We start from the raw sequence: 14,714 nt of genomic DNA on the forward strand, positions 1-14,714 counted from the left end.
TATTGAATACGGATACGAGACAATATAACAATATTTCTTTAAAAATTCCTAAAAAGACGGAAAAATTAGAAATTATGACATCATATACTCGAGATTATAATAGTAAACTAATTGAATTATACTAAAAATTTGTATAAAAATATTACAAAATTGAAAGCTAGAAAATTAGTAAATAATACTAAAAAAAAAAAGAATGTTAATAATTAATGGCTACAAAATTAATTTATGACGTTAAATGTAATAAAAACTGAATTTTAATTTTTAATGCGTAAAGATTTAATAAAAAAAAGGAGGGGTAAAATGGGGAATTTGATATTCATGGACAGTTTTTTGTAAAGAAAATGGTGAGATTTGCAAATATTACACACCCGCCAATTTTCCTTCTTCCGATTTCACCCTCTTACGTTACAGCTTCTTCTTCTTCCTTTCGTTCACCTTCGACTTGGATCTCACTTCCACAGCTTTTCCCCATTTCAATCTCACCACGGACGAAATTTCTCTGCAACTCTCTTCCATTCCGATCTCTCACCGGTTCTTCTGACTCTTCCGCCATGGCTCAGCCTCTCGTCAAGAAGGATGATGACTACGACGACGAAGGTTCTTACTCCACGTTCTTTGGATTACGATTACTTTCTTCTCTCATTGTTCTTGCTGCATTCGATCTGGTTGTTTTTTGAAATTTTGGATTAGTTTACTGATTTTCTTACCTGTAATTTGTTTTTCAATTGTTGAATTTTGGCAGATCTCACTGTAGTTACTTGTTGATTTAGTCTTACTTTAGATATTTGGATATAGCATTTTTTTTTACCTGCAATTTGTGTCTCTACCGTTGAATTTTGGCAGATTTCACTGATTTTGTCATTTTAGTTACTTGTTGATTTAGTCTTACTTTAGATGTTTGGATATAGCATTTATCTTACCTGTAATTTGTGTCTCTATTGTTGAACTTTGGCAGATTTCACTGATTTTGTCATTTTAGTTACTTGTTGATTGAGTCTCTTGATTGTATTGATTTCAGTCTTACTTTAGATGTTTGAATAGAGGATTTGTCTTCTTCGCGCTTGAATTGAGATGTATGTGTTTGTTTGGTTGACGTGAATGGAACTGCTAAATGTTTTGCTACTCCTGGTCGCAATTTGGTGGAGTTACTGCGTTCTGATGTTTTGATCTCGATCTAGACTCATTTCGCCACTGTTTTCTGACGCCTTTTGGGTATTGTTTGTTTCTTTTCAGAGGAATATTCTCCGTTTTTGGGGATTGAGAAAGGTACCGTTCTTCAGGAAGCAAGGGTGTTCAATGATCCTCAGCTAGACACAAGGAAATGCTCCCAGGTATATGATTTGAACCTATGGAATTGGTTGATATTTTAGACATCAATCTTCCATTTCTTCCTAATTTAGTTTTTGGTTCTGATCGCTTTTATGCCTGGTATTCAGGTCATAACGAAGCTTTTGTATCTTCTCAACCAAGGTGAAACATTCACAAAGGTTAAGTTGCCTCTACTTCAATTGCTCATCAATGTTTTATTTGTTTTTCTTCCCAGATTATGTTTTCCATCTTACAAATGAATTTAGTATAGACACAGACATGTTTTTTCCTGTGTGTTTTTTAGTTTCTCATAATATTCTTATTCTATGAATTATTATAGGTTGAAGCTACAGAAGTTTTCTTTGGTGTGACTAAGCTCTTCCAGTCTAGAGACATAGAATTGAGGAGAATGGTTTATTTAATGATAAAGGAGCTCTCTCCATCTTCTGATGATGTTAGTACTTGTTTGTACTTTCATGAGTTTTCAGTATATTATAAATGCATAAATACAAACTGACCATTCTTGAACTTTCAAAATTAAAGGTTATTATTGTGACAAGCTCCCTGATGAAGGACATGAACAGCAAGAACGATATGTACCGTGCTAATGCTATACGTGTACTGTGTAGAATTACGGACGGTACCCTTCTCACCCAGATTGAACGGTATCTGAAACAAGCAATTGTAGATAAAAACCCAGTGGTTGCTAGTGCAGCCTTAGTCAGTGGGATTCATTTACTCCAGGTACCATCTACTCGTGCTTAGTGGTAGACGTAGAACCTTTTACATAGTAATTCTATTGAACAATTTTTGTCTCCTTAGACAAATCCTGAGATTGTGAAGCGATGGAGTAATGAGGTCCAGGAAGCTGTCCAGTCAAGGGCACCACTCGTTCAATTTCATGCCTTGGGTTTGCTTCATCAGGTATGCCAAAGTTAATATTTTAATTTATTATGTGCCTGGAATACGGAATTTTTCATTTGATTCATTTGTCACATTTTTCCAACACTATAGACTTCTAGAGTAAAGGCTTTTCTAGAGTAAAGGTTTTGACTTATAACTATTTTCATATTTGATGTGTTCATACTGCACAGTAGAGTAGTAGCCTGATAGCTCTAGCAGTTATCCTACTAAAATTAAAATTTTGCCAACCATTACCTATTTGCCCTTTAAGCAACCCAGTTTTTTTCCCTCTTTCTTTTTTATTTTATTTTATTTGTTTTTGTGAGAAACAGTGTCGATTCATTTCATTGAATAAACAAAATTACAAAAGGGCAGTATGCTTTGGGAATTACAAAAAGTATTTCCAATGAGTACTGAGTGATGTGAGACTATAACTTCTGAAGGGGAAAGTTTACTCCACGAGAGGGCAATAAAAGTAAGATTAGTTAAAGAAGGAATCAAATTTCATGGCCTTGTTGTCGAAGATGGGTTGATTGCACTCCAACCACAGCAGCCAAAAGAGCGCTCTGGTGAAATTTAGCCAAATGATTTCCTTACTTTGTTGAATGAATGATCCATAAGGATGAAGTCCAGCAAAGTCAATGGGTCCTGGGGTAAAGCAATGGACCAATTGGAGTAAGGGAGGCATCTTTTTCAGAATGATTCAGAAAATGGACCATTAACAAAGAGATATAAGACAAATTCACCATTTCGATAGATAAGGACATGCCAATGGGATTCAAACAGAGCCACGGGGACTTTCTTTGGATAATATCAACCGTTCTAATGGAGTCATGACTAATCTCCCGCATGAAAAATTTGATCTTCTTAGGATATGATCCCTTCCAAATGGACTGATAGCGCGCTTCATGGGGCTGCGTTTCTGTTGTAGATAAAGAGTGACAGAGAAATTGTGGAGAAATCATTCTTTTTGTCAAGCCTCCTAGCCAATGGTCTTCATGATTAGAGCCATTCAGATTTGGTAGGAGAGAAGATAGGCCAGCCCATTCAACAGTCTCAGCATTGGTGAGGTTCCTTTACAAACCCAAAAGGCCAAAGCCCAAGAGCCTTCATCTATGTTCCAACATTCTGCCTCAGAACCATATATTTTCAAGGAAAGAAAATAAAGACAAGGAAAAACCAGCTTGGGTGGGGAGTTACCTACCCAAGTGTTGGACCAAAATAGTGTGGAGAGACTGCTGCCGATCACTGATTCAGTATTCTGAAATATTAAATCCTGCTGCCTCATAATATATATCCAAGGAGCTTTGGAGTAAATGAGTGAATGGGACCCCTGTTTATTACCTAAATGTGTGTAACTGTACTTGGTTGCGATGACACTTCTCCATAATGTGGGTTTTTCAGTGTAGAATCGTTAAATACATTTGGAAGAGGCCTTGCTCTTCAACTTAATGTCCACAAGACCAAAGCCACCTTAAGATTTAGGGAGGCTTACCTTTTGCCGACAAATGACATAACCCAAGCCATAGTCCTGTTTTTCATTCCACAGAAAGCTACGAAAGTGTTTTTCAATATTGCTAGCAGCCTTGGATGATCGGTGAAAGAGGGAGAGGCAATAGATTGTAAAGGGTGGCTTTGAGAAGGGCAAGCCACCCACCTTTGGAGACATAAGATCCCTTCCAATTATATTTCCTCCTAACCACCTTCTCAATGACTGGCCCAAAAGGGTTCAGTTCCAGAGTTTCCATTTAGGGGCAGACCTACGTAAGTGGCCGCCAAACACCCAATTTGCACCCAAAATCAATGGCAAGTATAGTCGATTTCTCAATATCAATGTTGACCCTAGAAAATCAGATGTTTTTATGGTTATAGTCAAGCCAGATGTGTGCTCAAAAGAGTGAATGGTGTTGACTAAGTTTTTAAGAAAAGCTTTGGCGGGGTAAGAAAATTGTATAGTGTTGTCGACAAAGAGATTGTGGTTTATGAATATAGTTTACGTGTCCAATGTCAAAGCCTTTGATGTTTCCGGTTGATGCCTCATAGGTAATCCTATCGCTCGATACATTCTTAACCAGGATGAATAAGAATGGAGATAGAGGGGGCTCTTTGTTGAAGGCCACAAGAGGCTAATCTCCGTGGTTTCCCATTAATGATGATCGAGAAGTTTGCCGATGAGATGCAGCCACGAATCCATCACCTCCATTTGTGACCAAAACCTTTGGCCCTAAGAATGTCATCAAGGAAGTCCCAATCCACCATTTCAAAAGCCTTCTCAATATCAAGCTTAATGATGACCCCCCTCCTTTCAGTCCTCTTGTATTTCTCAATGAGTTCATTTGCGATAAACATCAAGAATTTGTCTCCATTCAACAAAAGTGGATTGGAAATCTGTGATAGTGAATGAATTTTTTTTAAGCCTTTTTGAGCACCCGGGCAATGATCTTGTAAAGTCATAATGTGAGGCTTATAGGCCTCCACCACGCTTTTTGCATCACTTCTCTAATAAAAAAGGCAATTATTGGTCTCATTTAGGATCATGTTGATGCTAGCACTCTCAAAACGTCTTGGAACAGCCTTGAAGAATGTTCCAATTCTTCTTCTTCTTCTTTTTTTTTTTTTTTTTTTAAAAAAATTAGTGGTATAACTATCGAGCTCAGGAGATTTATTAGTACTAAGATCTGCAACTGTCTGCGAAATTTCTCCATTCGAGAAGGATCCCTTCAAATCTGTCCTTTGTGGGGCCTAATGGGATCCCAATTGTCAAGGGTTGGTAGTGGACCCTGCCGTGTCAATGTACAAACCCTAGTAAAGATTCAGAACTCAGCTTCAATGTCATGATCAGTGACCAAACTAGCTCCTGAACATGTAATAATCTCCACAATGGTGTTCGTTCTTCGCTTACATGACATCAATCTATGGAAAACTAGCTTTTTTCATCATCCTCGTTAGCTCATTTCAGCTTGCATTCTTGTCTCCATGGGTTTTTCTCTTTGGATGAAATATCCACGAGTTCAGTCCTGATGGCAGCTCTTCTCTCCTTTTTTGGGGATCAATACTATGATTATCCTTGAGCAGCCCAGTGTTTTAATTTAACTTATTTTCAAATTTGCAACTATTCCATTATTCCTACACTATTTTGTTCGACATAGAAAGCTAACAGTTCTTTGTAGTGCTCTCAATACTCTTCTTTTATTTTGTTTGTGTACAAATTGTTGCCTAAAAATTTTGTTATTTTTCCAAACATCAGTAGTAAATCCTACCGTACTTCTGGATATCTCCATTTTTCATTTTTATGTTATTTGTAATTGTTCGGTATGTATGTCTCTGGCAATGCCACACAAGAACAGGCTGAGATCTGTTGAGAAACTTTCTTGGTGGCTGTAAGGCGAGCATGAAATTTGTTAAGATTGGATACTGTAGCATGAATTAATACTTTTCTGGTTATAGCGGATACTGTTGATCTCTGGGTTAGGTAAGTTTAGAATTTAAAACATATGATAAAAGGTTGTATTTCTAAACTGCAGATCCGCCAGAATGATCGTCTAGCTGTTAACAAGTTGGTTAGTAGCTTGACACGGGGCACTGCTCGCTCTCCTCTGGCACAATGCCTTTTGGTTCGTTATGCCAGTCAGGTGTGTTTCAGGAGAGGGTCATACATAGCACTGAATATCTTTTTTCTGCTGATGCATATTATGAAAGTCTTTTGCAGGTTGCTAGTGAGTCTGCTAATAGTCAAACTGGGGAACGACCTTTATATGATTTTCTTGAAAGTTGTCTGCGGCACAAATCAGAGATGGTCATCCTTGAGGCTGCCAGAGCTATTGCAGAACTAAATGGCGTGACAAGCAGAGAAGTTACTCCAGCAATTACTGTACTTCAGCTCTTTTTGAACTCTCCCAAGCCAGTATTGAGATTTGCTGCCATCCGTACTCTGAACAAGGTCCTTTACATTTGAGTCATGCTCTTTTCCCTATTAAATTAGATATTTTTCTCTTAATAGATGGTTAGGAAAAATACTCTTCTCACTTGGCAGTTGAAAATATGGAAGAGAACTATTTCTTTTGTTTTTGTGTGCCCCTTATTTAATTTATTTAATCATGCGAAGTAATGTTGGTTGTTCTGTAATTATACTCCATTATTGTTACTACCTTCTTGAAATCAATACTAAAGACACTTGTACTTTTACAGGTGGCAATGACACATCCAATGGCTGTCACCAATTGTAACATTGATATGGAGAGTTTGATTTCAGACCAGAACAGAAGCATCGCAACTCTTGCAATAACTACACTTCTAAAGACTGGAAATGAGTCAAGTGTGGATCGCCTGATGAAGCAAATAACAAATTTTATGTCAGATATTGCTGATGAATTTAAAATTGTAGTTGTGGATGCCATCAGGTCACTGTGTTTGAAGTTTCCATTGAAGTACAGATCTTTGTGAGTAAATAATGTTCATGATTTTGTGTTTGAAGATTACAGTTTTTGCCCATTGATTGTTTTCTTTTCACTTTAGTAGTACACCCAAGTTTCTCTTAAAAGAAAGAATATTATAGTTTATTGGGTGCATACCTACTGTATGTAATGTAAATATTTTGCAGTAATCAATATTGTTTGTTTTTGTTATTTTAGGATGAACTTCCTATGCAACATTCTCAGAGAAGAAGGTGGATTTGAATACAAAAAGGTGATAGTTGATTCAATTGTGATCCTTATCAGAGATATCCCTGAAGCTAAAGAAAATGGCTTGCTTCATTTGTGTGAGTTCATAGAAGACTGTGAATTCACTTATCTTTCTACACAGGTCAGTCTTCATCGTTACTTTGATAATTGGTTGAGAAATTAGATCTTCCTTTCCTTCTATCTAACGTTGTATGTAAGTTTGCTCTTCTTGTATTAGATACTTCACTTTTTGGGAATTGAAGGTCCAAAAGCCTCAGATCCTAGCAAGTATATACGTTATATATATAATCGAGTACATCTTGAGAATGCAACTGTTCGAGCCTGTGCTGTGAGCACTTTGGCGAAGTTCGCTGTCATGGTTGATTCATTGAAGGTATCATTACTTCTGTGATTCCTCATTCCCATAAAAGTGAAAGTGCACGGTAACTTTTTACTTTGCTAAACTGATTGAAAATTTCCAACTGTTTCAGCCCCGAATATATGTTCTCCTTCGACGATGCCTTTTTGATAGTGATGATGAGGTGAGTCTACAATTTCAAAGGTCTTAGATTTGTTGTTCTTGATGATTTATTTTGAATAGCGTATTCATGTCTCAATGTTGGATGCTTTAATACTGACTTTTTGCTTGCATTTAAGCTGTGATATGATGAATGCAATTGTTTTGGTTGGGGCTGAGGAAGAAGATGTCAATGCTGATGATTTTATTTATTGAAAGTCAATAAATGTTTCAGAAAAAATACACAAACTTAAAAATCAGCCAAAAAAATTTCAGCATTAGTTTAATCAAGTTGAACCCTTTTAACAATTCTTGTCCATGAATGGAGGTTAACTCTAGTTGGTCTATTAACACCTTCTTGCTAGGTGTTAGTATCCCTAGCTCAAAGGGTTGTTCTAATCAATAAGTAATTGAAATGTACCCTACCTCAAAGGATTGCTCTAAATAGTGTTTCGGTCAATCAATTGGTCGTTGATCACTACCTATAATACTGATATGAAAACCCAAGGGAGGGAATTTTGGTTATGTCAATTCCATTCACAAACACTAAAACCCCCAAATCAGTTCAATTTCAACCCTAAGGATTAGGCCTTTTGAGACAAAGAACAAGTTCTTTGACTCAAGATTCAAACACTCCCGCCATATAGGATGATCAATCCTTCTTGAATGTTCTTGGCATGCAACTATTGGCTAAACTTGAAGAAGCACGAAGGCTAAAACTTAATTCATTAGAATCTGCTCTGTACAACCTAAGTCAGGCTTTAGGTAACCTCCCAAAAACCTAAATGCATGCCACATCATAGCAAAATGACATAAAATACCCTTCCTTAATATGTCATTGATAAAATTCAGAAACAATAAAAATTGTATCAAAATTATTGAATTGAATATGAACTATAATTTGATGTCCTTGGTGGTTCATTTCAAATACACTTTGCCTCAAAGCTTGTTGAAGGATAGAAACAAACAAGTTTTCACTATATTCTTAAATACACATAAGTCGCAGTATGTTTTCAATCAATTTGGTTCATACAGTAATAGCCCTACTATCTGATTGTATGAAAACGAAGATCTAGTTTCTGGTTTAGAATGTGTTAAAGTATGGAACTGAATGAATTCTGGTTAATCTCTCTAAGCCTAACTATAATGCTCCCTAGACCTATTCATGAGTAGCACCAAAAAGTTGCAATCTGAAAAAAAAGGAAGTTCGTTAGGTCTTCCTTTTGTGAGCAATCAATCAGGGATGGTCATAAAAAAGGTCTACAAGCTTTCAGTTGTCTAATTTAAGACAGGTTAGATTTTCTTTTAGTAGAGTTGAGGATGGGTTATAGCTAACTTCCGCCTGTCCCTATATCTGATTTGATAATATGTAGTTATGTTTATGCATACTAGCCAGTTATCACGGAAATTTGTAGACAATTCGAGTATCAATTACTGAAAAAGAAAATAGGTGGAGAACTTGCAGTTGGTACAATGCACATACCTACATGATACACTATTCTTTGATCATTATTACGTCATGTATCATCATATCTTATTGTTACTAATTTTGCAATGAGTTCTGATGCTGTGTATTTATGATCCTTGTTACGGTTTTTCTATTGGTTTGCTGTTTCTTATTTGTTTGGATTCCAGAAATGTAATCTTTTTGCTTATTTCTGTTTCTCTGAGAATATGGACGTGGTTTTTAGTTTTTTCCTTTTTCATCTCTTTCCTGAACAAATGTGCAACTATGGACCAATTGTCTGCTGCAGGTTCGTGATAGGGCAACCCTTTATCTTAAGACACTTGGTGCAGAAGGCTCAGTTGTTGAAAATGAGGAAGACGTGCAAGAAATTCTTTTTGGCTCTCTAGACTTGCCACTGAGCAATCTAGAGACCAGTTTGAAAAATTATGTAAGGTGCTTTAACTTGGTGTTCTTAAATTTAGTTACCACAGTCACTATCTCATCTCATTGCATATGGGCACAGGAACCTTCCGAAGAACCTTTTGATCTTGATTCTGTATCTAAGGAGATTAAATCCCAGCCACTTGCTGAGAAGAAGGGTAGTGGTAAAAAATCGAAAGGGCTTGGTGTTCCTCCCACTACCCTTACTTCTTCTGTCGATGCTTATGAAAAGATGCTTCGTTCCATTGAAGAATTCTCCGACTTTGGGAAGCTTTTCAAGGTTCTTCCATTTGCCCTCTTTATTAACCGATCTATACAAATTCTTATATGCTAGTGTGCTGTGTTTTTATTCTGAGTACTTCTATGTTGTCCTTACAGTCATCAGCTTCCATGGAGCTTACAGAAGCAGAAACAGAGTATGCTGTCAATGTTGTCAAGCATATTTTTGATAGACACGTTGTCTTTCAATATAACTGCACAAATACAATTCCTGAGCAGCTACTAGAAAATGTAATGCCAAAAAATCAAGTGCAACTTTTTGTTGAACCAGCTAGAGAATTGCTTTTATAATTGTCTGCCTCTGCAGGTCAATGTTATTGTGGATGCCTCAGAAGCAGAGGAATTCTCGGAAGTAGTATCCAAGCCACTTAGATCTCTTCCTTACAATACACCTGGGCAAACCTTTGTGGCATTTGAGAAACCAGATGGAGTCGCCGCTGTTGGGAAGTTCTCAAATATGTTGAAGTTCATTGTCAAAGAGGTATGGAATTTTCCTGTATTTTGTGTGCAGCATCCTTCTTTGATGAAGTATTTAAATAATTAGGACAGGGAAAAGAGAGTTGAAAAGGTGTGTTCAGAGTTTGAAAGTGAAAGATATCAAAAATTCTTGTTTTGAAGTATATCCCCCATAAATTGGAGAATCCCGAGCCTCTTTTAGAAATCTCCATTATGGATTTTGAGATTTCCAAGCCCCCAAATGTTAAAAAGGGCAAGAATGGTTATGCCTATCCTTTGAATTATTCATGTAAAAAAGCGGCCCTTTCTTCCATGTTTGGAGGAAAATCCTTTGAATTCTCATTCAATTGAAGAAAGACGAACAGGACTTTTATCACCCTCGAATCAAAATGTCGCCTTACCACCTTCCTCTTCTCTTATCTTACCCTTCAACAACTATTTTGTCTTCACTCCTTTGGATCTAGTTCTAGGTTTAACAAGAGGAGTTATTTACTCTACAAAAGACCCTCCACCTCATGGTCATGTCTCTAAGCATGACTCTAAGGTAAGCTCGAGTAGTGTGAAATCAGTCACTCAGCCTCTGAATTTCAATATGGAAATTGTTCTTAATTTTTTTTTTCTTTTTTTTTTTCTCTTCCTGAAGCTTTTGACTTGTCATTTCGGTATTATGGCCAAGAGGACTCCTCTTTGAGTTTCGTGAAATTCCTGCTTTGGCTCAAGAAGGAAACCGCATCATGGTTTAGCTTTGCTAATTTTTGTTTTGTCTTCTCTTTGATATTTTAATTGACTTGCATGAGGAGATTTATTTTTCTTTGCTGGTGATGGTTTTTCATAAGTTCCTTTCAATGGGTTAATAGTTCTTGCAAAGCTGGAGAGATTTTTGAGATTGCTTTATGATCAGTTTTAAAATGTTTTTTGGTTGGTTGGTTGTCGGTTCTTGGTTATTTTTAAAGATTTAAAGTAGCCATCAGTTTTTCAGTTTGGTGGAGGCCGTATTCATAGTTTCATCATTCATTTGCAAGCTAGTTCTTTCAATTGAAGTTGGTTCTTAAAATATTTATTTATTTTCTTTGCTAATCTCTATTCTGTATTTGTTGTTTGTATTTTTTCTTTTTAAGGGAGTTTGTATTCCTTGAATATTTATTCATTTTCATTATATAATGAGAAGTTGTTTCTTGCTAAAAAAATCAATTAATTAGGACAAAATATAGTCTCTCATTTATGCTCAATCATTTTGTTGTGCTAAGTCTATGTTAGTTATTTGTTGTCGACGCAATTTGTGAGTTCTATTATGGCATTTCACAATAAGAATGATTGTACAGATGCTAGATGAACATTTTTGTTTATGAGATACCAAATTTACATGCTCTGTTGGTATACCTGTAATTATATGTCCATATGTTGACTCTTCCGTCTAAGCTTTTTTTGTATTCCACAATGCATTTGTATGGAGAGAATTTAATCTGTCTAAACAATAAAACGCTTTGAGAGATTGAGTTCAAATCACAATGGTCATCTACCTAGAATTTAATATTCTGTAAGTTTTATTGGCAATCAAATGTAGCAAGCTCAATAATTTCGTAAGATTAGTCTAAGTGCACACAAGTTGGCCTCGATACTCGGTCACTCACAAATATAACAAAATAATAATAAAAAAATAAAAAATTATAAATCGTTCAAATAAGTTTTTATTATGTGGAGCATCATTGTAAAGACTCACTTTGGCTTATTTGGTTGTGAGAAATAAAAAAGAGCGTTCTATAGTGAGGCTAGGAATAGTGAACGTCTTCGGGATTTGTTAGTTTGGTTTGATTTCCTTCAAAACTTCTCCTCCAAATATTTTGTCATTGCTGCATTAGAGCTTCTAATTGAGGGGAAATTTTGATCCGTGGAAACCTGTGTATGTATTGCTGATCGATGAATTTTTGTTTCTGATGAAGAGAAAAAAGAAAGCAATTAAGCATTCAAATGATTTCAAGACTATTTTATTCTAATCCATATATTTTTTAAATCTTATTTGCCATTTGGTCTTTCTAGACTAATACATCTTTCATGTTCCCCCCTTTTTTATCCTTCTCGGAAAAAGATTGATCCATCTACTGGCGAGGCAGAGGACGATGGCGTTGAAGATGAATACCAGCTTGAGGACGTCGAGGTGGTTGCCGCAGACTACATGTTGAAAGTAGCAGTTTCTAACTTCAAGAATGCATGGGAAAGCATGGGTGAAGATGGTGAACGAGTAGATGAATATGGATTAGGCCCAAGAGGGAGCTTGGCTGAAGCTGTGCGAGCTGTCGTAGACCTTCTCGGCATGCAGCCTTGTGAGGTATGCGCATATGGATTTATTTCGTACGTGCATGAATATTTCCACCTTAATGAAAATCTTCTGGATAATAGAACAGAACAATTATATGTCAACGCTTAAGGAAAACAAGTCATCTCGAAAATGAACTATGATTAGCGGCTCAAGATTTTCCTTTTTACCATGTTTTCCTGATTTGGTGACAATTAGTAATACTGTTTTAGTTACATTGTAACGACATTAGAAACTTGAGTGCTTTTTATGAGTCGATGTTAAAATGAATGTTGAACTTATTTGAGTGCAGGGGCTACCTCTGGTTTCAAATCTTTTTCCCCTGCAGCCCAAAGAAGTCAACCCATTCCTTTGCTCCAGAATTTTGATAATTAAAGCCCTACTTCTCATCTATTTTGTATTTTGTTTGGTTTTCTGTTTCAAAAAATTTTAAAAAACTACTTTTTTGGTTTACAAAATATGGTTTGGTTTTCGAAATCTTGCTTTAAATTAGGTAATAAAGCAAGAAAAACTATTTGTAAACTTAATTTTGAAAAACATAATAACAAAAGAAATGGTTATGGTATATTATTCCTCCTAAAATCAGATGTAACTTCTGTTTTTCTGTCTCTTCAATTCTTTTTTGTTTTCCAGGGAACAGAAGTTGTCCCTAGCAATCAGCGGTCACACACATGTTTACTATCTGGTGTATTCATTGGCAACGTTAGAGTTCTCGCCCGTCTGTCATTTGGTCTCGATGCTTCAAGGGAGGTTGCAATGAAGCTGGTTGTTAGATCCGACGATGAAACAGTCAGTGATCGCATTCACGAGATTATCTCCAGCGGCTAAGTCGGTCCCTCGTCGGACATATTTTCTCAAGTCTTGCTGTGGATAAGAGGTCGTCAGCTTAAGAAAGATCAACACCATGAAACCACTTCATTGTTGGGCTTTAGCCTTCCAGGTTTACTCTTCATTTAGCTTGTTGTTTAACTCCACTATATTTTATCTTAGCTACATATCATCATCATATCGTAGTCCTTGGGAAGGCTTAACTCCTGCTGTATTAATTATGTGACCCAACCTCTACTTTGTCAGCGTATTTTTTTACCCTCTTTTTAGGACACATATTACCTGAAAGGGGGCAGATTTCATTCGTTGGGGGGAGCAATCAATTTGCTTCACAGATATATGTAAGACAACACAAATTTATCTTGACACCAAACATTCCTTACTGTTGAGAAAAGTGCACTTCAAATTATCAATAAATTTCATTCCGAACTTGGTTATTATTTGAATGTGGATCAATATACGAAGCAAATGGCTTCTATTTCAAGTAGGCTTTGGCAGAAAACTGTTCATACGAAATCCGATGTTCGTTTATTGGGCGGATTTTGATTATTTGACGCCATTAACAGGTAAGTTGGTTCTTATATCAAGAACTTTTAGATTAGAAGTTAAATTTGCAGATTAATTGCCTTGTCATTACTCATCTAATCTACAGTGTTGCTATATTATCCTTTCAAGTTTGGAGTTCTGTGTTTTCTTCACAGATTATAACTGTTACATCTTTCAGGAAAATAAAAATCCGAGATCGGGCCAAAATGCAGGGGTTTGATCATATGGGTAAAACAATCTTTTAGTCCACTTGGAGTAAGGTGGATATTGTTTTAATTGAGAAAATCATGTACTCTGCTTGTAGTTGGGAAATTTTTTCAGTACTACACACCTCCGTGCTCATTTTATGTCGTAATAAGTGTCAAATATATTCTTTAGATTAGATTAAAAATTTATAGTAATGGCTGATTGGATAACTTAATGAGGAAGAAGATAGGTGGAATGTATGACAATAAAGGTTGTTGGGGGAGGGAAATGAGTTTCAACTCTTTCACGTATGAGCCAAAGATTTTTATTGAAATCATTTGAGTATAACTTATATGTCGACCAAAATTTTTAACATTTGGATCTTATTCTCACATGGTAATATTTATATTCCGTTTAAAAATTGTGAGTCAGAAGATTTGCTCTATTTTGTTGATATTCGTGTGTTTGAAAGAATTTTACGGAGATTCTACATTGGTTGAAGAGATGTTAATAGGTTAAAGCAGACAACAATACGTAATAGACCAAAGTGGACACTTAATAGGCTAAAGCAGACAACAATACGGAATAGACCCAAGTGGACACTTACTAGGCTAAAGCAGATAACAATACGTAATAGACCAAAGTGGACAATATTTGCTAACGGTGGGTTTGGGCTGTTAGAAATGGTATAAGGCCACCTCCAAGGGGGTGAATTGTGAGATCCAACATCGGTTGGAAAGGAAAACAAAACGTTCTTTCTAAGGGCGTGAATTGTTAGCTAGTGTATATCATCATACGAGAATTGAGTATGGTATAGATCAACCGGAA

At 36.2% G+C, this 14,714-nt stretch overlaps 1 protein-coding gene across 1 annotated transcript; it reads left to right on the forward strand.

Moving 5' to 3' along the window:
• Window positions 1-368: 368 nt before the first annotated feature.
• Window positions 369-13,596, forward strand: LOC111777328 (coatomer subunit gamma-like). The gene is made up of 18 exons (XM_023656869.1): window positions 369-597; window positions 1,234-1,331; window positions 1,437-1,487; window positions 1,649-1,762; window positions 1,852-2,052; window positions 2,131-2,232; window positions 5,736-5,843; window positions 5,921-6,151; window positions 6,400-6,650; window positions 6,843-7,014; window positions 7,111-7,266; window positions 7,364-7,414; window positions 9,144-9,284; window positions 9,360-9,557; window positions 9,656-9,787; window positions 9,864-10,037; window positions 12,099-12,338; window positions 12,960-13,596. Exons 1-18 carry the CDS (start codon window positions 552-554, stop codon window positions 13,152-13,154), a joined length of 2,661 nt encoding a protein of 886 aa, XP_023512637.1. The 5' UTR covers window positions 369-551; the 3' UTR covers window positions 13,155-13,596.
• The last annotated feature ends 1,118 nt before the right edge of the window (window positions 13,597-14,714 follow it).

This window comes from Cucurbita pepo, chromosome LG16 (assembly GCF_002806865.2).
Source record: "Cucurbita pepo subsp. pepo cultivar mu-cu-16 chromosome LG16, ASM280686v2, whole genome shotgun sequence".
Taxonomy (NCBI): domain Eukaryota; kingdom Viridiplantae; phylum Streptophyta; class Magnoliopsida; order Cucurbitales; family Cucurbitaceae; genus Cucurbita; species Cucurbita pepo.